Below are 23270 nucleotides of genomic sequence, written 5' to 3'. Positions count from 1 at the left end.
GACCACAGTGTTCTGCCTTAATTCGTGACGTTTTTCCAAGAACTCGCTGCTATGTACTGTGCGAAATCAATCGATCTTGCAAGAATAAATTTTTGGACATCCCTCTTCTAAGAATTCCAATTGAGTGTGTTAGTGTGGCCAGCTCAGGGCAATATGATATTATAAACACAGCACATATCACGTCTCTGCTGTTTATAACTTCATAGGAAAGAAAACACGCCATCCATAACATTTTGAATGAGGAAATGTCTTCCACGCGCAACACGATTTTGCTGCAAGACAGGCATATGTAACGATGACTTAGCACAGAAAAACTCGTGCCTCATTATATACTGTCCTTCTGACAACAGGCCAGCGAAAAATCTAACAATCTACAGCAAAACCATCAATTATTATGGGCGTTATAACATAGGTGTGCAGCTGAACGAAACATAGACGTCGAACCCCGGCAGACGATTTAAATACCTGACGAAACATACATGTCAAACCACGCTGAACGGTTAATGAAAGATTAATATGTATTACTTGTTTCCTCTGTCCTAGTCTCATGTGCAGCTTATACATGCAATGGACAGAAGGATGGGCAGGCTTTCGCTTGTGCAGACTGGTACAGAGAGTCAGTTATTTTCTGTGGCTAATATAGAAGACTGAAGTACATTTGGAATCACAGCATGAAATGCAAAAAAGTGAACAAGTTAAAGGAGATTAGCCGTGGGTAAATCAGTATGATGTTGGTTGTGTAAAAATTGGATCAGTTATACCAGATGGCAAACAGGCAGAGTAACCAGATTCACAAGTTTTGCTGTTGATGGGTGCTTTCTGAAATAATAGACACATTTATTGTGACTAGGTTTGGCTTGGTTGAAGGAAATGTGAACAACACTCGACTCTTTATGCTGGTAAATCCTGTGGGCCAACGAGGGAGACAGAAAGCATTCCTACAGCTGTGGCTACCACAGGATGGTTCATTGAAGAAGGCTGTACCATGCAATGACAGCTTGTCAGCCTTGGCAGTCTCAGATGATGGGAGGTTCGTTGCTGTGGGCACTATGTTCAGTGGCAGTGTTTCGGTGTACATTGCCTTCAGTCTGCAGGTACAGGTCCTTGTCTCCATTACTTTCATTATTTTCTACAGTATAATTTTAAAATAATCCGGTCTAGAAGGCCAAAATTAGTGGCCCTGGGGATTCGTTGCACTGACCATGCAGCACCCTCTATCCGATAAAGTTGGCACTAATTTCGCCGACAAGCGGCGGCCACTCACTTGGTGTAGTTCACTTGCGGACTCAGGCCACAGAGTTTTTCTGTTTTGTTTTGTCCCCCCCCCCATTACATTACTTGACTTCAGTTGGAGTATGTCTGAGGTACATGTAATGATACCCAGTTTGGTATCTGCATATGATGAAAAATATTGGGATTCCTGATGGTCAGTATGAAAAAATGTGTGATGGGTTTTGTGCTCTGCAGTGCTCTCTTGTTAAAGCACTGATTGATTGTTTCTTATGTTACCGTATTTACTTGTATTATTTATGCATCCATACTTTTAGGCAAGACATTAAGTCCAGAGTGTAACCAATCATCTTCTCCCACTGTCTTATATATGTAGGCGAGTCAAATGAAAACCTTAAATATTTTTTTGAGTATTATTTATTGTGCACGAGTGGTACAAAGCTGTATCACTTTTCAACATAATCTCCCCCACACTCAAGTCCTCCAGCGCTTACAAAGTGCATGAATTCCTTTAGAAAAAATTCTTTTGGTAGTCCGCGCAATCACTCATGCACCGCGTGGCATACCTCTTCATCAGAACGGAACATCTTTCCTCCCATTGCTTCTTTGAGTGGTCCAAACATATGGAAATCACTTGGGCCAAGGTCTGGTGAGCATGCCGGATGAGGAAGACACTCAAAATGCAGGTCATTGATTGTCGCAACTGTTGTACGGGCAGTATGGGGCCTTGCATTATCATGTTGCAAAAGAATACCTGTGGACAGCAATCCACGTTGCTTTGATTTGAGTGCAGGCCAAAGATGATTTTTTAGGAGATCTGATTATGATCTACTGGTGACAGTGGTCCCTCTAGGCGTGTAGTGCTCCAAGATGATGCCTTTTTCGTCCCAGAAGAGAGTCAGCATAACCTTCCCTGCTGATGGTTGTGTTCGAAACTTCTTCGGTTTTGGAGATGAGGAATGGCGCCATTCCTTGCTCGCTCTCTTTGTTTCCGGTTGGTGGAAGTGAACCCAGGTTTTGTCCCCAGTAACGATTCTTGCAAGGATGTCATCACCTTCTCCTTCAAAGCGCCGCAGAAGGTCTTCACAAGCATCAATACGTCGGACTTTCAATTCAGGAGTCAGCTGCCATGCCACCCATCTTGCAGACACTTTGTGAAACTGGAGCACATTGTGCACAGTGTGGTGTACTGAACCATGACTAATGTTTAAACTTGCTGCAATTTCATTCAATGTCACTTGGCAGTTTTCCCTCACTATGGCTTCAACTGCTGCCTGACCCGGACGAGGAGCATCTTCCACTGAAGTCACACCATTTGTAAACTTCCTACTCCATTCATACACTTGCTGCTGTGACAAAGATGCATCACCATACTGAAACTTCACTCTTTGATAAATTTCAATAGGTTTCACACCTTCACTACACAAAAACCGAATAACAGAATGCTGTTCTTCCCTGGTGCAAGTCTCAAGTGGGGCAGCCATCTTATACTGGTGCTGTAACGGTGTTTGTGCATCTTCACTATGCTTCAACCTACAGGCCATTCTGCACGCTGTTTGTAGCACGTTTACCAACTTACAGGATAATGGCGCGAAATTTCGATTTTTTATTACAAATTTAAGTTTTTTATTTGACTCACCCTCATACATATATATAATATAAGTGTATTAATTTTGCCATTTATATTTATATTTAATTATATGATGGTAACAATGTGTTTATATTAGTTACACATTTATTAAGCGAGTCTGATGAAATCTTGTGCAATTAGATTGCAAGGTAGACACTATGCAGAGACAGCCTACATTTTAACCCTGATTACATTCATAGGTGATACTGTATATTCCCAGTGTCCTCAGCCCAAAGTCATCCCTCACCAGCCAAAGAAGGTAGAGATGTTCTCAGTGGGAAGGCATTTGTCTTGATGTGCTGGAACAGCGCCCTGCAAATGTTGTTGAAGGTTGACGAAGCATATGGCAGAAAAGTGACTGAATCCAGTTTGCCATTTGGCAGAGCAACTCTCACAGGAGTCATGAGAGCCCTGAGAATCTGCCACTTGCTCTAGCTATTTTGTCAGAAAGTGACCTTCAGAAATTCCAGTTCATCAAGCAGGCTGTCATGGCCACAGAGAGCTAAGGCCCTGTGCACCAATATGGAAAGTATAGAATGCTTTTTGGATGGGTGCTGGTCAGAAAGGGCATTGGATAGAGGTTAATGAGAGTATGTTTACTGTGTATCTTATGGCCCATGATCCCTCAGGCCTTCTATAAATATCTACATGCAGGAATGATCAGTTACGAGTATATGACAGAAAGGCTTTTGTACACTGCTGGTGATAGTAAAACAGAGCAATGTAAGAAATTCCAGTGGTTACCTCTCCACCCTGATAGCAAGAGGATTCATCAGTCTAAGCATTATGCTATTGACAGATGCAGCCTGTTTGGCCTTAAGCAAATATCTATGCTATGCTATGAATACCTTGGTGGTGGTTATTGTGGATACCCCATGTAAGGTTCCTGTATGCCTAATGACTACTTGACTGCTGTCGAAAAAGGATCTGTCTGGGCTCTAAAAGCCACTGAGGAACTTGGCCTTCCTGCTGGCAAAGGCAATGCAATCATGTTATACAGCACCACCATCTGGTTTGGGTTATGTAGCCAGACTTGATCATTCTTGAAATCCTGTAGGATTGGCCAGGTCGTCATTGTGCACTTTCATTCTGTCACTGGCAGACTTCAGATGTTGACATTTATAATAGTGGATGTCATGCAGCCACATGGTTGACAGTGGTTCTGTCACTTCCTGTCTGTAAGAGCCCCAAAGAGCAGGTCACAGGGTGGGCAGAATGCACTTCTGAACACTGGGCTAGCTGGGGTCAAGCCTCCAATAGGTGTTCCATGACTGTCTTTACATACTGCTGTGCCTTGCTGTCCAGCTGTGGGTGCAGGGGGTTGGTGCATGTCTTCCTTACTCCCAGACATTGCAACACCTGCATAAGATAAGGCTTAAAGTTCCTGCCTTGGTGACTGTGCATCTCTGTCAATACTTGAATGCAGCGGAAGAAGTTGGTGACCAGGTCCTCCACCACTGTCAATGCCTCCTGGCTGGGGAAGGCATAGGCCTCTAACCACTTTGTGAAATAGTCCATAGCAGTTACAAGGTATCAGTTTCCTCTGCTGCTCTGTGGAAAGGGTCTTGTGATGTCAGTGGCCACTCTCTCAGATGGTGCCCTAGTGTTGTACTGTGCATCAGACCCTGACCTCTCATTCAGGAGCCATGACTGGCTGTGCAGGTGTCGCACTCTAGCATCACCTGTCAACATCATTTCTTGTGTGGAGTCAGTAATACCACTGTCTGACGTCCATGGTCTTACTGACATCCAGATGTCCTCCCTGTGGTCCTCTATGGAATTCAGCCAATACATCATCCTCTTTGCCCTGAGGTAGGACTGTCTGTCAGATGGCTCCCAGTGGTGCTTTAGCATGCCATCCCTTGCTGCAAGGGACCTCCATTGAACCCAGTAGCCCTTGTAGGTGGGGCTGCAGTTGGCATTGTCCTTCCATTCCAGGTGTTGCCTAGCCTCAAGTTCCTGTAGAATTGGCCCCACATCTTGGTAACTCAGCTGCTGTCTCCTCTGGGTGGGAGGGTTCCAACCATGTGCAGCTATGGCTGCAATAGCCCACACCATCTTAACACATGCCTGTTCCTGAGCTTTTTGGCATTGAGTACACTCTTTTCAGGAAAGCACATTGATATTGCTGTGTTCTTGGAGGTACTGGACCCAGCAGGCCATCTGTTATCCAGATTCTTGAAGCTGAGCAGCCAGCTCAGAATGTAGAGTGGTATGTGTGCAGGTGGAACTCTTGTCTGTAGTGAAATTTATGGAAGTGTACCAGTGTCTTCACAATGGCCAGTGGCCCAAATTATATATAATGTAACGTGGATGGCGCAACAGGAAGTAGGGGTCATGTGAACTCTGTGGTCTTGCGAGTGATGTCACATACCCCCACTCCTTCCATCATTATGCAACGCTCAGTAAACACCCCCTTCCCACAGTGACGTAACAGCAGACACTGCAGTTGCTATGCAGCAATAAACAACTCTCAGCAGCGTTCCCCAGCAACACCTGTAAACATGGCGTTTACGCAACAGTGAAGTGATGTGGGTTTTCTGCTGTCCAATTGAGGGTTTATAAGAGAACTGGAATGCCCAAGCAAGTCAGTTGAAATATAGCAGCAGTCATGGAAAGAAGACCCGAACACATGATTACAAGATTTTATGTGACTGTGTGTGATAACTGAGAAGTCAGCCAGTGAAGATTTATTGTGTACTTTCAAGACTTCATGTGCACTGTAGTACAAGTATATTGGGAGTGTAATTCAGAGAGACTTGTATAGCTCCCACGTTATTAATACGTGAAGACTACTGAAGATAGAGTGAATAGATTAGTGTGCAGGGTTTGTAAATCATCTAAACCCGCAACAGTGTCATAATCAATTGTAGTTACGACTTGTAGGTTGTTAAATAAACCAATTAATAATCTGAACGGCATCTTCAGTGGCAAAACACGTTAAATTGGTGTCATTATTATATTATTTATTTATTTGGCATTAACAGTCATAGTTTTTTAACTCTTTTGGAGGGGGGTTCTTCCATTTAAGAAAATAAAATACTGATCCTTTTTTGACATCAGACACTGAGAACACACAAAACAAAGGCAGTTATCAGAAAATTCGTGAAGTTCTAATCAAGATTGGGAGTTTTTTTTATCTAAAGANCTTGTGACAACAGGCCAGCGAAAAATCTAACAATCTACAGCAAAACCATCAATTATTATGGGCGTTATAACATAGGTGTGCAGCTGGACGAAACATACACGCCGAACCCCCCCAGACGATTTAAATCCCTGACGAAACATACACGACGAACCACGGCAACGGGTTAAATCCTTTCTCTTAGTGATTAACAGCAGTGTTAGAACTGCCTTTCTGGCCACCATGTTGAGCTAAAGCTGATAAAGGTCATTACTGTACAAAATCTGTGCCCCTTTAGACAGTCGTTGAATCATACTTTAATCTATCGCAACAGAAGCAAATGTGTGTTTTTTGCAGAAAGTGCTGCACATAGAAGGAGCCCACAGCATGTTCATAACAGGACTAGAGTTCCTTCCTGTGGCATCAGGAGGCTTACCAATTACCAGCTCTGCCGAGGCTGCTGTTGTAAGCATCTCTGTTGATAATCGCGTCTGCATACATAGTCTTGCCTTTAGAAGTGAGTACAATCATTATACCAGAAGCTTGTAAACTAACACATTTAAACCCACAGGAAAATAACTTACTGACATGTCCTCTCCAGAAATTTGGGTTTATTGACACAACATTCCAATGCTATTGTTCACCTTGGTCTTCTAATTCAAATTCAGGTAGTTCTGTAGACTCCTGCCAACAATTCTTCAGAACTGGCTGAATTAAAATTAATATAAATTCCTGAACTTAGTTTATTAAATTATTATTCCTAATTTAATGTAATAGCAGGTCTTTGTTTAACTTCTGACTCCTGTATGTCTCCTCCAATTTCTTGTACGTAGGTAAGTCAATAAGTAAGTTACAAATGGATATTGAACTTAAACAAATAAGAGTACTGATCTGAAAAAATGATTTTATTTCTCAACATAATCTCCCTGTACATCGAGGCACTTGTCCCGTCATTTCACAAGCCCCTGAAAAATTCTTTGGACTGCTGTCGGAACCAGGCAGTGACTTCCCTTTCTACAACTTCATCATCAGGAAAATGTTCAGCCGAAAGATGATGTTTAAGAGGGGCGAACAAATGGAAGTTGCATGACAGGTTAGGTTTTCACAAAGTCTGTGCACAGTGGGTGCAGCGCATGCTGACCCCACAACACAAAATGCAAAGAATGTGTCTGGCATTACAGCATCTCAATCACTACCACGATGAAGGACATGATATGCTAGCCTGAATTGTCACAGGTGATTAGTCTTGCTCCAAGCGATTTCCATCTTTTCGGCCCTCTTAAACATCGTCTTTCGGCTGAATATTTTCCTGACAATGAAGCTGTAGAAAGGGAAGTCACTGCCTGGTTCCGACAGCAGCCAAAAGAATTTTATGCTGCTGGTTTTCAGTGGCTTGTGAAACAATGGGATAAATGCCTCAATGTACAGGAACATTATGTTGAGAAATAAAAGCACTTTTCAAATCAGTATTCTTATTTGTTTAAGTTCTATATCCATTTGTAACTTACTTATTGACTTAACCTCATAGTTTTTCTCAGACAGCGGTGCTATGCTGCTAAGTATATGCTCAGAAATTTCTCACAACATTTGCAAATAATAATGATTTGTCAGGATATTCTGTAAGCTCACAAAATAAATGACAAAATTCTCCAAATGTGGATGTCCTTTCATTAACCTTGTTTTGCCAGATCCTTCTTTCTTTAGTTAGTCTCTTAAGAATCTTACACTTTATTGCAGTATCTTTCATGAGTAATGTGCTTCCATGACCAATCACTTAAATCAACTGAAGCTGGTACTAGCTTGTATGAACAAAGCTGTTAAACTGCATAGAATCACTAACAGGGCATTGTGTAGCGAAGCATCTCATCACATATCAGGCTGTGTGGACAACAAAAATGAAATTCATTACTGTATATATGAAGGGCAGTCAATGAAAACAGGTTAGAAGCCAAATCATATTAAAGAACATTTCTTACCTCAAAAATATTCTCCAAAACTGTTAATACATTTATCCCACTGGGAGATAAGTCGGTCAATCCTATCCTTGAAAAAGCTTGTGGGCTGTTTACAGAACCACATTTTTACCCAGCCACACACGTTTTTGTCCAATGCAAATCAGTGTCCACAAATGTCTCTCTTCAGGTCTCCAAAAATGTGAAAATCACATACGGAGAGATGTGGGCTGTAGGGGGGATGTTGAAGGACTTCCAAACCAAATCTTTGTAGCGTATTCCTCACAGAGTTGGCAGTGTGGGGGCTGAAGGAGGATAATGCCATTCGATAGCATTCCAGGGCGTTTTGACTTTATGGCACATCTCAGTTTCCGCTAAGTGTCTTCATAGTGCTGTGCACTGATTGTGGCCCAATGCTCAAGAAATTCAACAAGCAGAGGGCCCTTGCAGTCGAAGAAAAACATCGTAATCGCTTTACTGGAACTTGTGTGTACTGTTTGGATTTCTTTGGTGGGGGAGAATTCATGTGTTTCCAGTGTTGGCTCTGCTGTTTGCTCTCGGGTTCAAAATGGTGGCACCCCAGTGGCAATACGGGACAGAAAAGCATACTCTTTCTCACGGTATCGTTGCAAGTGACCCAGTGATGCAGTCATTCTCTGAGTCTTCTGTTCCTCCGTGAGTTGATGTGGAACCCACTGCATGCAGATTTTGCGGTACAGCAGGTGTTTTGTCACAGTGGCATGTACGGAACCATGACTTATTCCCATCAAAAGACTAATTTCTTCCACAGTGATCCATTGGTTTGCCCGGATATGACCATCCAATACAGCAATAAAATCAGGAGTGATGACACGAGCCTGTCCTGGGTGAGCATCATCTTGCAGTGACACACGTCCCTCTCGAAATCTCTTATGCCACGCCAGCACACACGAACGTGACATGCTGTATTCACCGTAAAAGATGAATTTCTCGTCCTCCTACTCCTTCAGCAGTCAAAAATGCACTACACTTCGCTGTCCTTCTTTACCCGCTTCCATTACTGATGTTGGACGACCACACATAGCACTAACCTTACTTCCAGCACAATAAACAAACGACTAGTGTGCAAGGGCACATTGTCACTGTGCTTTCCCAAGCCCCCACCAAATGTTTGTACCGTAAGCAAATTCCAGTGTTAGAAACTTGCGCTCTGTGAGAGTTATGCATGGTGACCCATTTTCATTTGACTGCCCCTTATATATATATAACCTGAAAGATAAAGGGAAAATAAATTTTGTGATGCCAGTCACAGTGACCACACCGTTTAAGGTATGAATTGTCTTTGCTTGTTCGAATATTGAGATTGTGGGTTCGAATCCCACTCAAGGCATGGATGTCTGTATATGCTTATTCTGTGTTTGTCTTGTTCTGTGTGTAGGTAGTGGCCATGAGATGGGCTGATCCCCCACCCAAGGAGTCCTACTGACTGTGTATCGGATTATGAAATTGAAAAAGGGGCCAGGGCCCAATAAAGGGCTGTAGAACTATTGATGAATTGAATGAATGACTGAAATTTAATAAGGCCAAAAATTTTATTTCAACAGAGTTGTGTTTCATGAAGATTCTCATGTTGTAGGTACACTACCTGTCTGGCTCATGATCATCCTAATCATCGTGACGATGTTTTGTGCATTCCTGCTGTGCAGCTTCCTGGGGATATGATGACACAGAATTTAGTAAACAAAATGGTGATTGAATCTCTCTACAGTTGTGTTCAGCTCACTTTATTCCTTGTTTTCTTGTTCTGACCTCTCATGCTTATAAAATTTCATTTTCTGCCTCTGTGATGTACTTAGGAGAATGTTTTCTTTCCCTCAATCTTCATTTAAGAAAAATGACATTAAGAATTTCAGTGCCCCTTAATATGTGTTAGAATTACTTTTCATTAGGTCATTGATGTCAGAGGGAAATGAAATTTCTTCAGTTTATCAGATAGCTTTGGATTTGCAGGCAGCATTTGTTGATTGCATGTCAAGTGTGTATTGCTGTGTGATTCAAGTTATCAGTCCCACAAACATGACATGAGTTACATTATGTTCCTCCTATCTGTTGCAGGAATAGGTGCGAAACACAATGCTGTAGTTGTCCTATCATTGTTGGAAGATAGTAATTGAACTGAAACTGTCTGAGGACAGGAGTACAAAACTGTGATTCAAAACTTTTAATAAATAAGGTAAAAGGTTTTACTTATTTTACATGTTTTAAATTATTCCTTTTGTGATGAACCCAAGTTATAGTCAAGACATGTTGACAGTTTGGAAGGCGGTTTAGAAGTTTACCTTTGGTCCCCGTCTCAAAAAATAAAATCAGTACTTAGTTATATAAGTTTGTATAAAAGAGGATCTACATAAATAATTATGCAGTGTGTGACTGGATATCATGGCTTGAAGGTTTTATTTCCCATAATAAATGAATTGTTGAAATATGAATGACTTATCTTCATTTTAACCTTTAACTTCTGAAGTGCACTGATCAGTACACTGATGAGTAAGGTCATCATAGTCAAAATACCCTGATTTGTACATTTGGTTATTTAAACACTGCTAGTGGAAGCGCACACATGCCACACATCTGCTTGCTGTATGTACAGGCTTCACCCCATACATCATGTAACTATCACCTTTGTAAGGTTACCTCTTGAAGCATCCAAAAATGCACAGTCCAACATCACATATCTTGCACTTCAGATGCCTTTCAATTTCATCATTTTCCAAACGTTTATTGCCATTGTATGACAAAATGAAACTACAATATTCAAATTCAACATTGAAGTCACAGAAAACTAAATGCACTCTCTTTCAGACACAATGCAAATGTTTGGTTGTGACCGTAGAAAGGGCAATACTCTCCTGCAGTTTCAGTGGAAGGACTTGGCACTGAAGTAGGGAATAAAGAATTTTTCCTGTAGCCTTTCTTGAAAGGCTGTGCTTTCACTTTTCTGTCCTTTAATCATAAAACTTGAATGTCTGAAGAGTGTAACAAATATATGAAACTTGCCAGCAGAGAACCAATTGATTTTATTACTTCCAAATATTTTATGACACCAGAGAATGCGAAAATATTTTGAGTGTTACAATCAGGAGTGATTTCAAAATCAGTGACACAGCAACTACTTCTACTGTTAATAAACTGTTTATTTATTCAAAAGCAAAACTTTCTTTGCACAAGCACATAAAAATTATCAAAATTTAACACTCCAAAAATGAAGGCCTGATTACTTTTGGCAGACATGAGGAGTGCAGCCAAATCACATCTGACTCCTGTTAATTTAAGGTGACAAATTCCAAAGACAGGTATCTTGCTGGAACATTGCTTCATCCCCCAGAAGGATCAGAATTGACGACAGTTTTTCTCCAATTGACTGATTTTTAACTACCCAGAGTTATTCAGTCAGCATAAGCCAATCATGTAGTGACCCTTGAGAACAAAACAGTTTCCTTCTTCAGTTCAGGGTGTAGCTATACTCTTCTGAGGACAAAATTTACATCTTCAGAAAACTACAGACCTGCCTTCTGTAGTAACATTGTCCTCTTCCATTCACTCAAACTGAATGTAAGAAAAAGCAGTTGTCTTCTGTCCAAATACACGGAACAAGTCATAACTTGCCAATAAATCACTTACCCCTTCAAAAATTACTAAAGAGGGCAGTAGCATCCACAGAGAACTAACTATAACAGGTTTGGACTGTGACAAACATAAGTAGTAAAAAGAATCCACCCCAGAAGCAACTCATTTTTGTTTGGCAAGCAAAAGCAAGGGAGATTAAAAGATCATACTTGAGGCATGGAAAACAAAAAGTGTTAAAAATTGTAAATATTTGCCTTTGTTTTTATATATATAGTTGGATGCTGAATGAATAGAAAAAAGGAAGCAAACAATCGAATGAGATTTTAACCTTTAATGTACAGACTTTTAAATTGCCAGCAGCCCTGTACGGCCAGAATTTAAATCACCCTATTATCATTGCAAACTTTCAGAAAAAAATGCATATTTTCCATTCTATGCAACATAGAAATATGAACTAAAAGAATCTGAAAGACAATAACATTTTCTACATATACATAAAAGAGCAAGTTTCACAAATGAAAATTAACTGTGAATATTTTGTCATGAAATGCAAAATATAATCTATTATATATGTTATGAAATTCCAAAGGACTTACCCATTGTTTTTTCTTCAACCTTGAATCATGGCGATATTGTAAATATAATCACACTATATACAATAATATTTGTTCAGACTGTACGCGAGTTTGAACTGTGTCACTTCACAGTTTACGATAACTCACACTCTGACGCGTGTGCGCCACTTCTCGAAGCAGTTGACCATAGCGCAACATCACACTTTTTACAGTAGTAGAGCATGCTTCTGCGCTTTTTATTCTGAGAACAAATACGTCTTTGTTTTCCTTTGGTTGGCCAGTGTTGTGAATGTTTCACCTCCAGTCGACTCAGTTGGCCTCTCCCGAGAAACGCCACTGACTTTTATATTCGCCTCATGCAACTGAAGAATCAAATCCCGCACCAATATTTTGCGGAAATTTTTGTGTGTAATTTTTGCACCACATGACTTGTGTAATAGATATGCATTTAGAATAGTCATATCTAGAAGGTGGAAAAACAATTTCTTCGTCCACTTCCATGTCCTCCTAGCAATGCCATAACTGTTTACCATCCTGTCAGATTTATCAACAAAGCCCATGTGTGCATAGTAGTCTTCAGTTACATGGGGTTTGACAGCATGGCCAGATTCATCTCGGAAGTTGCCTTCCAATGGAGGAGGGTGCAAATTCGTCAGAACATACACATCACGCTTGTCTTTCCAACGAACAACACTTAGATGCCCCTTGACTCTTGTAACAATATCCCCTTTTTTCAATTCCATTGACTTGGGCCGAATTTCTTGTGGCATTCCACACCTATCATTGCGAACAGTGCCACATGAATTTATTTTCCTGTCTAAAAGATCGTCAAATAAAGGAGGAGAACTGAAATAATTGTCCATGTAAATTTTGTGTTCCAAGCCTTCTACTCTTTGAATTAGCTGGAGAACAATGCCATGTGTCGATGTAATTTCTTCTGTTGCAAGTTTCCTTTGTTTGCCCAAATAAACTGTCATCTCATAAGTATACCCAAAAAAATTGCAAAGCTTGTAAATTTTTATACCAAATCTTTTGCGTTTCTTTGGAATATGCTGACCAAAAATCACTCTACCTTTGAACAACAGCAAGACGTTCTGCTGGATTGTAAAGTTCACAGAATTTGTTGTTGAGATTGTAAAAAATTTTTCTAATTTTCCAGAGCCTATCATACTCAGGGTCATCTCGATTGGGAGGAACTTCATTATTTTCAAAATATAGGAATCTCAAAATATGGAAGAAACGGTCTCGTACCATGGTGTTACTGTAGAATGGAGTGTAGTATTGCTCATCCCTTGACCAATAATCTTTGAGGGTGTCCCGTTGATCGTGGCCCATTTGAATAATTATTGCTAAAAAGTTATATATCTCTTCAATTGTAATGTCAGGCGGTTGAACAGAAGGGCCTGGAGCATCTTGGCATGCCATAAATTGGTGGAAATATCTGTTGGTTTCTTGTAACAAGATTTGGAATATTTGTTGGAAAAACAGAATGAAAATGGAAAAAGGAGAGGACGCATTTATATTGGGAGCAGCTGATCTGTTGATCAGCTGCTCAGGACCACCTTTGGTGAATCCCCGGGTCTTCTATCAGGAAACTAATTTCCGATCCTCTGCCTTGTCATGATGATGATGATGATGATGACGACGACGATGACACCATATTTGCTCGAGGTTCAGTGAACTCATTGATATCTTCTAGCTCTTCATCAGATTCCTCTTCCATCAATATTTCCTCCAGTTCTTCTGCATCGAGAAGTTTGGAATATCGGGCACGTTTTTGAGGTTCCATCTTGGGGGAAGGAAATAAATCGAATAAATTATGTTGATTGACAAAGACTTGCAAAGTAACTGTAATAGTATGGTACAATAGGCCAGAAGTGGCAGCAGTACAAGGGACTTAGTCCCACCCCACTAGCAATAAAAAATAATAATTGTAATAGTAGTCAAAAAGGTGCCAGTCCGACACTGATATGAAAAGTCACAGTGACGAAGATGCCTTTTACTCACAAAGTAATACTGGCTCAGTGGGTTTATACCTCTTCCAAGACACAAAATAATATACAAAGAAATATATGACAGTCTGACACTAACTTTTTAAGTGAAAAAGAAATATTACACAATCCAACACTGACTTCCTAACTGATAATTCGCCACTGAAAACCAATCCTTGAATATGTCACACTTCCTTGAAAGCTCTGGAAGCACTGATCTGCAAGCACCGACGAATATTTCCTCTTCGGTTCTCAGAGCAAAGCTGGGCTATATTTGGATGACCAGGTCATAAACAGTCATATCTATATAAATAAAAATGTAAATGTTCGTTTGAGTCTTACATAAGCTCTCCGAAACTTCTTCACCGATCGCTTCGAAATTTTGACACAACATTGCATTCGAACACCCGCGTGTTTCTGTGTGTCTATTATGTAGATGTCACACCCATGACAGGTAAAAACAGGTAAAAAACGTTATACGTCGTCCATCGAATACCAACAGATCGTTGCCTAGGAATAACCGTGGCAACGAACTGTTGAAACAGCGCATCGTTGCCTAGGAATAACTGTGGCAATGAACTGTTGAAACAGCAGATTGCTGCCTAGGAATAACCGTGGCAACGAAATTTTCGTTTTGATTTTATTATTTCGTGTTACATTGCATTGGAATTGGGCTGAGTCGTTTACCGTAGTGTTCATTTCGTGAGTATAGTTTATTTTTTGTTGTTTTTCATTCTGTTTTCTTAACTGTTTCCCTTATTTTCCGGTGCAATTGGAGGTGGGATTAGGCTGTGTCAATTGATCTGCGTTTGAATTGAAATATTTCGTCAGTATTTTTTCTGTTTTTCTTTTTGTTTCTTCTTTGTTTTCCAGTTCCGTGTTCTTTCCTTTTTTAATGTTTTGCAATTTCATATGTTTTTGTTATAACTTTCTTTCTTCTTCTTCAGTGCAGTCGTTTCCATATTAACGCTAGAACAGACCACTGCATAGGATAATAGGTTCCGTTGCGTAACAATGGATGAAACTGGAAAGTATACTTCCATGGAAACGCGAGTATCACGGGGTCACGAGTATCACAAGAGATTCCGAGTGAAATCAAAGCAGAAACAGTTTTGATTTAATTATTTTGTGTTACATTGCGTTGGAATTGGGCTGTGTTGTTTACCATAGCGTTCATTTTGTGAGTACAGTTTATTTTTCATTGTTCTTCATTTCGTTTTCTTCACTGTGTCCCTTATTTTCCAGTGCAATTGGCAGTGGGATTGGACTGTGTCGATTGATCTGCGTTTGAATTGAAATATTTCGTCAGTATTTTTTTATTTTTTTTTTTGTTTCTTCTTTGTTTTCCAGTTCATGTTCTTTCCTTTTTTAATGTTTTGCAATTATTTATGTGTTTAAGATAACACATTGTATTAATATCTATGTATATGCAATAACTTTCTTTCTTCTTCTTCGGTGCAATCGATCTGCTTTAGTTCATCCAAATAATGCCTCGCAGGAGATCAAACTTAGGTCGTCGTACTTGCGGAGCGGAAGCAATGCGTCGAGTAATTTCAAATCAAACTGGGGAAGAATGTGCAGACTGAGCCACAGCAAGGTGTGGCCGGGCACAGCTAGTATAGACATAAATACAGTAGAACTTGGTTATAACGTCATCAAAGGGAGCTAAAAATAGTGTCGTTATAAACGAATGTCGTTGTAACCGAAATGGGCACTTCCACAGTAGCCTTATGTTAGTCACATAAAAATCTACCAAAAACCGAGTTAAAATGTTGCATTTTTTAGTGAAATACGTAGTTAAGTACAGACTAACGTAACATTAACGTGGAATTGCCCAAATGTGTAATATCAAAGACATATTACAGCGCTTTTCACTGACAATACACACCGCACTAATACTGTATATTAAAGGTAGGCCTACTCACCAAATTACAGTAGATTACATCAATTGTTGTGTCTTACTGTACCTAGATACGAGTACAGTAATCAGTTATCTTCATCTGTTTCCTGTTACTTGCCCAATACACACTTTCTAAATTACGTTCAATGTCGATATCAGAGAAATTCAGGAATGAAAATGACGTTACATACGAGGTTGATGCATTTGTGCATGTCGTACTAAGCAAGGTATAAAAACAGTTGCTTTATGAGGAATTAGTTCGTACCATTGAATATTTGACGCAATAGACAAGGTGTCGCAGAAACCGATGTTGCTATAACCAAGTTTTACTGTAGTTTTGACACCAGGACCCAGATAAACGATTTATTTGTTCAGAGCTAAGGAATGAACCACTAACATGACCTCACATAGGTTTGTTTTGATTTCAAACCCAAGGTCAAACTGTCAGCACTCCCAAAGAGTGCAGGTGTCCTGTGTCACATATGTGCCATTCGGCCAACTCTGGTTGCTGCTTGCGTCATATATGTGTCATTCAGACGTTAAAGGTTAATATTCATGGGAGTGACTGTGCAGACTACTGCCTTCTTTGACCATGATGCTCAAGTGTGGCCATCATCTGTTTTCATTACTAATAGGTCCTTTCTATCCTTTTTTACCCTTATTTTTCTTTTTCCATTCTTGAAGTGAATTTTCTTCCTATAATCTGTACATTTTTAACTTAAAAGAATACAAAAATGAGCTGGAACTAATTGTGGTGAACAGAAAGTTGATCAGGCACATATGCAGACACATAATACTTTCAACTTATTTTCATTATAGTGTAAGGAAAGTATCTAAAGCCTGCATTATTCAGCCCCAGCAATGCAGGAATTTGGTTTGTTGCTTTTGTGACAGCACTCCAGATAATAGTCCAGTCACTCTTATCTTCATTCTCTTCATTCAGTCATGTAAAAAAGCCTTGCTAGTCTAGCAGAACAGAGTTGCATTACATTTAGTATTTATGTTCCATATCAGCCTTTTATGATATTCATTCTGTTTTCTATATTGGAGCAGTTAAGAGACTGAAAAATAGAGATTGCTTCTTGTTAAACATTTGCCAGGTTAATGGGAATTTGTAACAGTATTAAAAGTACTTCAATGTATGAGGGGTAGGCCTTCTTGGCCCTTGCACTGTGACCCACAGTGGTCTATTGTGCTTATTAAAAGTACTTACTTACTTAAGCACAATAGATCACTGTAGGTCACAGTACAAGGACTGAGAAGGCCCACCCCTTATACATTGATTATACTTACTTATGGAGCTGAGCCCTTCTTGAGAAGCCAAATCTGCAGCTACTCAAGAATTTCCCAGTATTTTATGGAACCCGAAGGTTCATTACCGTGTTCACAAGAGCCTTCCACTGGTCCCTATCCTGAGCCAGATCAATCCAATCCAGATCATCCCATCCTGTCTCTCTAAGATCCATTTTAATGTTGTCAACCCACCTACACCTTGGTCTTCCCAGTGGTCTCTTTCCTTCTGGCTTTCTCACCAATATCCTATATGCATTCCTTTTCGCCCCCATTCATGCTACATGCCCTGCCCACCTCATCCTCCTTGACTTGATCATTTTAATTATACTTGGAAAAAAGTACAAATTATGAAGCTCCTCATTATGCAGTTTTCTCCAACCTCCTGTCACCTCATCCCTCTTCGGTCCATATATTCTCAACATCCTGTTATCAAGCACCCTCAGTCTATGTTCCTCCCTTAACACTTCGCTAACCGGTGATTTAAATCACCCTGGGGACCGGCATTTTTAAACTACCCTAACTTGTGCACTGTTCACTTTAAACTTAATATAAAATCTCCTAATTAATTTTTTGAACTAAAATTTTTGGAGAACACTTACCAATGCTCCTAGAAGTGCTTGAGGGTGTGATATATCTGGAAACTTTCCCCTTTGTGAAGTGGCATTACACAGAACTTGCAAATGTACACATACTCCTTTTTTGTGTGAACTGTGCAAACACGGCATTGCCTAGAAGGCTGCTTCCCCTTGGAATGTTCACTCTTCACAATTTTCATGAGGGTATTTTTCCACATATCACTCAAGAGTTGCCCTGGGGTGTCCACATGAGGCCTTTGTGGGGCAGAAGTTGATGGTCCCAGTCGTACTAAGTCTTTGTGTGACCTTGGTTCTGCCGCCACCATCTGGACTGTAGGCCAGGTCTTTGCCACATTCATCAGAAATGCTTTGTATTTCAATTCTGAATCAGGGTTTAGATTTTTTTTTTTATATTTTTTGCTGTACCCGTTATGTTACTACATGCAATGTTATTACCCGAATTATCATCGGAGCTACTGTCACTTTTACTGTCTGTGGCCACAATTCTTTGTTGTCCCCCATCACTGTCGCTGTCTGAATGACAATCCATTACTACGCGTCTCACAAGGCAGGTCAGCTAGGTCATCAGAGGAGAATTTGTCCTTGATCCATTCTCCCCACTAGCTACTGGCTGATACACACAGCTTGAAGAAGGCAAGGCATTTCCCTTTATAGTCAGTTAAGTAAACAGCGAGGTCAAGTTACTGACTGCTAACTAAACATTCCAGAGTTTTATCACGCATCTGCAGGCAGTTGCGTGCAATGTAGGTGTAGTGTGTTGCAACTTATCGTGTTCTAAAAGCCTGTTAACACGCGAACGGTCCGCCATGTTTAAAAGCGAAAAACCTTTTAAAGGGGCCTCGGTCCGCAAAGTGTTAATGCCAGAGACCAAGTTTTATACCCAAACAGAACCACAGGCAAAGTTATAGTTTTGTATATTCTAATTTTTATGTTTTTGGACAGCAGACGAGAAGACGAAAGATTCTGGACTGAGTGGTAGCAAGCATTACCCAAGTATTAAAAGTACACAAAGTAAATAGTTGTAGAGTGCAGTGATAGAATGAATGATGTCATTTGTTGCTGCTGTCACACAAGACGAATTTTGCAGGTCCCCTCCCTCCTGCATTGACTTATTCTTCTTTGTCCATACCTGATAGTGCTTCATACCATAATGTAACAGATTTGATCAAAGTTGCCAAGCAACACCTCTATAAACACGGATGCAACAATAGAGGAAGGTTTATTTTCTGTTTCTGACAGATGCACCAATAGACTGGCTGGATAGCGATCATGTGATATATTTTTACTGTAGGTCCATGTCTGTTCCATGGCTATATAAGTAAGTGACAGAATTCGTTCAGGGCAGTTACAAGTTATGAGTAGTAGTAGTGGCGGAAACACACAAACAAATCAGTTCTCAGAGGAGATAGCCATGGGAAGTTCGTAGTGGAAGAAGAATTAGAAGTTGCCCTGTGAAAACTTAACATGTGATTAGAAAACTTTATTTATGTGTAATATTTGGAAGTTTGTAGTTGAAGAAGAGTTAAAAGTCGGCCTGTGAAGACTTTATTTATGTGTAATTCAGTGAGACTCTTATAGTTCTTATGTTATAAATCTGTGAAGACTAGTGCAGATAGACTGAAGAGACTGTAAATTGTGTAAAACAGCAGTAGTTTAATAATTAATAGTAGTTACATCCTGGAAGTGGTTATAAATCCAATTACCAATCCGAACCGTCTTTAGTCACTGATACACATGACAGTACTCTCTTAAAGTCTGTGTTACCAGTGTAACATACGTGGGTAGGCTGAAAAGTAATGCACACATGCTTGTAGAGCGCGAACAAAAACAAATAGCAAGATCGGGCAAAAAGTACATTAAAGTACAATTCTTAAGTTTCAAAAGCATATATTTATTTTTCAACATTGTCACTGTTAAGGCTAACACATTTCTCCCAACGTGTAACAAGTTTTTTCATTCCATCACTGAAAAATTCTTCCGACTTTTCTCGAATCCAGGACTTCACAGCTGCCTTCACCTCATCGTCCGAGGTGTAATGATTACCCTTGAGTAGAGGAAAAAAATAAAAGTTGCAAGGTGCAAGATTGGGGGAATAAGGAGGGTGTGGAATCGGTTCAAACTTCAGGTTTCGCAGAGCCTCTTCAGTTGCGCGCGAGGTGTGTGGACGAGCGTTGTCATGTTGCAAGATTATTGGCGCCAGGCTGCCTCTAACATGACAAACTCGACGCCGGAGGTGTTTTAGAGTCTGTATGTACTGAGAAGAATTTACCGTTGCCCCTTGTTCCAGAAAATTGGTCACATAAACTCAGTGAGCATCCCAAAACACAGTCAAAAGAAGTTTTTTGGCGGATGGTTGTGTTTTGAACTTTTTCACCTGAGGAGAAGACGGATGTCGATATTCAGCGCTCTGTCTTTTCTCTTCCGGGTCGTAACGATGGACCCATGACTCGTCCCCCATCACAATATTCAAAAGAAAGTCGTCTCCTTCGTCACGGTAGCGCTGCAAAAGTTGCTTGCAGCATTCCAATCGACGCTGTTTGTTCTCGTCTGTGAGACGGCGTGGTACCCATCGTGCACAGATTTTACGGTATCCCAATTGTTCAATAATGAAGCCGACACGTTCCTTGGATATTCCAATATGGTTTGCGATACACTTTTGAGTGATTCGCCGGTCATTTTGAATCAAATCGTCGACGAGTTTGCGATGATTATCGTCTGTGGCAGTGATCGGACGTCCGCTGCGTGTTTCATCAACAATTATGGCTTTTCCAGGCTCGCAACCATGAAATTTTATTACCCATCGATTTACAGTAGACCTATCAACAGCATCGTCACCATAAACAGCCTTTAAACGACGATGAATCTCAGTAGGAGTCACTTTTTCAGCAGTTAAAATTTCGATAACAGCACGCTGTTTAACTCGCGTTGACATAGCACTAGAACACGTCTCCATACTTCCACTTCTCGAAATACACTGGATGAATGCAACGACCTCACACCTGCTCATGCGTATTGAGGGGGAATTTTACTTCCACATGCCACCTGGTGCGCTTCTGAAGGTCATTTCGTTCGCGCTCTACAAGCATGTGTGCATTACTTTTCAGCCTACCTACGTAGTTGCCAAAAACTGGAATTTTTACCTTTTTATGCATCCTGTTCCCCTTTTCATAGTCTGTTCTTAAACTTCATCTGGATATAAATCTCAGTACATTGACACCAGTGACCAGATTTATACTGTACATAATGTGACAGTAGTTCTGCTGGAGTCTGTGGAACTAGCCCATGCACTGGCCGAGTTGTGTGATGCATGGTTAGTAAAGTTTAATTAAGAAAATTGTAGGATTTATAAAGTTGTATGTCTGCATAAACTTTGTTCATATTACCCATCGTTGGTGAAATAAAAAAGTGGTATACCAAATACTAAGAAAATTAGAAAATCACGCTAAAGCTCTCTAAGTGAACCTGCTAGACAGTAGAGAAACTACACTTACATTGAAAAGAAAACTGTCCTAACTCTACCAGACAGACATGAGTAAAATCCCAATGCAAGAATTAAAATGATACCCAAGTGAACAAAAAAAGTATGTGAATTAAACCACTGGGCATAACTCATTCATGAGCCAGTACTTATTGAACATATACGTTTATTGCAGATTCTACAGATTATGTATAACAAATGTATGAAAAAAAGTATTATCCATGAACTCCTGGTAGGGGCTAGAATTTTTTCTTCTCCATGTTGTCCAGAGCAGTTCTGGAGCCCACCCACCCTCTGACTGATGCTAAAGTCAAGTAAATGTGGATCTATACACCCACTCACCCATACGCCTTCATGGCATAGTGCTCAATTAGTTAAGCACAGGGACAACTTTTTTTACCTTATAATGCTTTTAATTTGTATAATTTTTCTAATCTGAATTATGTACTAATAACAAATATAAATATATTGAGACATTAATTTAAGTATATCACAGTGACACAGGATTAACAAGTGCTTGTTGCTGTTAGCACACTTTGTCAACTATTTTGAAATTTGTAGAAATACATTTGAATTTAAAATGTCACTGCACATTTGGAGTGGCATCATAGCGCACAAGTTGGGAAATATCAGGTAACATTGGAAGAGCAAATAATATTGTGTTTCAGCATCCTGTTGCAGTAATTAATTTTATTGTTTGAAAACCTTTCTCTTTTGCACTGCGTGACTGCTGTTCAAAATATTATATTTTAACATCTTATTACAAGAATTGGGGCACACAGCGTAGCTGGTTGAGGGTTCAAGTCCTGATGAGGTAACTGAATTTTTTTTCAGTTGACCTAATCCTTCCAGCCGCACTATATATGGCCCTGGGGTTGACTCAGCCTCTAACAGAAATTAGTACCAGGAATTAATAAAATAATTTTCCTGGGGAGTAAAGCGAGGCCAGCATGTAAGGCTGATAACCTTACCGCCATCTTTGAGCTGATTGTCTAGATCAGGGGTCTCCAAACTTTTCGAAACGCGGGCTACATTAGGTAATTCAGCACTTTCAATGGGCCAGAGAAAATGAGAAATTACTAACTTTAGGTATATGAGTTTTATTGAAAGCACAGAATTTCATCAACTAAATACAAAGTACGTGAGAATAAATTATCGTATATTAATGACAACAGACAGTAGCAGTAAATGCTCATATTTTCATGACAAATTATAATAAAACAATTAATGTGAATGATGGAACTCTTTTTGCATTCTTAAAATCTGATTAAATTGGGGTTCAAATTTTGAAATGCTAATCACAAGTAGCGACTTTAAATGTTCATCGGATAAATTTGCCCTGTATTTCGACTTGATGTACTTCATATGGGAAAAAGTTTGTTCACACAGATATGTCGTCCCAAAAATGGAGATAAATTTACAAGCAAATTTCCTTAGATTTGGAAATTGCTCAGAGTTCAGAAATTTATAAAATTCGATCAAATTTCCTTCCTTGTATTTGTCTTTAATATGATCATTTTCCTGAAGTTCAATAATTTCCATTTGAATTTGACTTGGGACATCTGCAGCATCACAGTCAAACGGATTTTGAAACAATCTAATTTCCTGAGCACTGGAATCCAAATCAGCAAATCACTTCCTAAATTGTTCTTTCAAATCTGAAATGACTAAATTTGCAAATGAGGAAGGAAATTCTGCTTCACCCTTTTTATGCAACTCTGCACTCTGCATATGAACAAAGTTACAATTTTTCATTTGGTTTTCCAGAAGTATCAACTTTGCTCTGAATGCCTTGATAAGTGCAAATAAATCACAAACTAAGTTATTTTCAGCCAGCAACTTTAAATTCAAATTGTTCATATGGTTCACCAGATCAGCAAAGAATGCTAATTTCC

At 39.9% G+C, this 23270-nt stretch overlaps 2 protein-coding genes across 2 annotated transcripts in view; one reads left to right on the top strand and one right to left on the bottom strand.

Annotated features, from left to right (window-relative positions):
• Positions 1–10161, top strand: part of LOC111868678 (prolactin regulatory element-binding protein) — a 36300-nt gene extending 26139 nt beyond the window's left edge. The window contains exons 6-9 of the mRNA XM_023859553.2: positions 851–1094; positions 6342–6501; positions 9552–9663; positions 10031–10161. Coding sequence (XP_023715321.1) covers positions 851–1094; positions 6342–6501; positions 9552–9637 — 490 coding nt within the window. The 3' untranslated portion in view covers positions 9638–9663; positions 10031–10161. The remainder of the gene's footprint in view (positions 1–850; positions 1095–6341; positions 6502–9551; positions 9664–10030) is intronic.
• A 444-nt stretch (positions 10162–10605) lies between these two features.
• LOC111868672 (piggyBac transposable element-derived protein 4-like) lies at positions 10606–13298 on the bottom strand. Its single transcript, XM_023859547.1, has 3 exons — positions 12648–13298; positions 10821–10918; positions 10606–10720 (listed from the first exon to the last, which is right to left on the bottom strand). The coding sequence occupies exons 1-3, from the start codon at positions 13296–13298 to the stop codon at positions 10606–10608; spliced, it is 864 nt and encodes a 287-aa protein (XP_023715315.1).
• Between the last annotated feature and the right edge of the window lie 9972 nt (positions 13299–23270).

This window comes from Cryptotermes secundus, unplaced genomic scaffold (assembly GCF_002891405.2).
Source record: "Cryptotermes secundus unplaced genomic scaffold, Csec_1.0 scaffold857, whole genome shotgun sequence".
Taxonomy (NCBI): domain Eukaryota; kingdom Metazoa; phylum Arthropoda; class Insecta; order Blattodea; family Kalotermitidae; genus Cryptotermes; species Cryptotermes secundus.
Note: the sequence above shows the minus strand (reverse complement) of the source record. Positions and strands in the feature narration are given on the sequence as shown.

Coding starts and splice junctions, on each gene's coding strand:
- LOC111868672 (XM_023859547.1), bottom strand. CDS start 13,298: ATGACCCTGAGTATGATAGGCTCTGGAAAATTAGAAAAATTTTTTACA. Junction 10,919..12,647: donor TTGATAAATCTGACAGGATG/GTAAACAGTTAT, acceptor TTATGATTAAAG/GACAGAAAAGTGAAAGCACA. Junction 10,721..10,820: donor TCCACTGAAACTGCAGGAGA/GTATTGCCCTTT, acceptor TGAATATTGTAG/TTTCATTTTGTCATACAATG.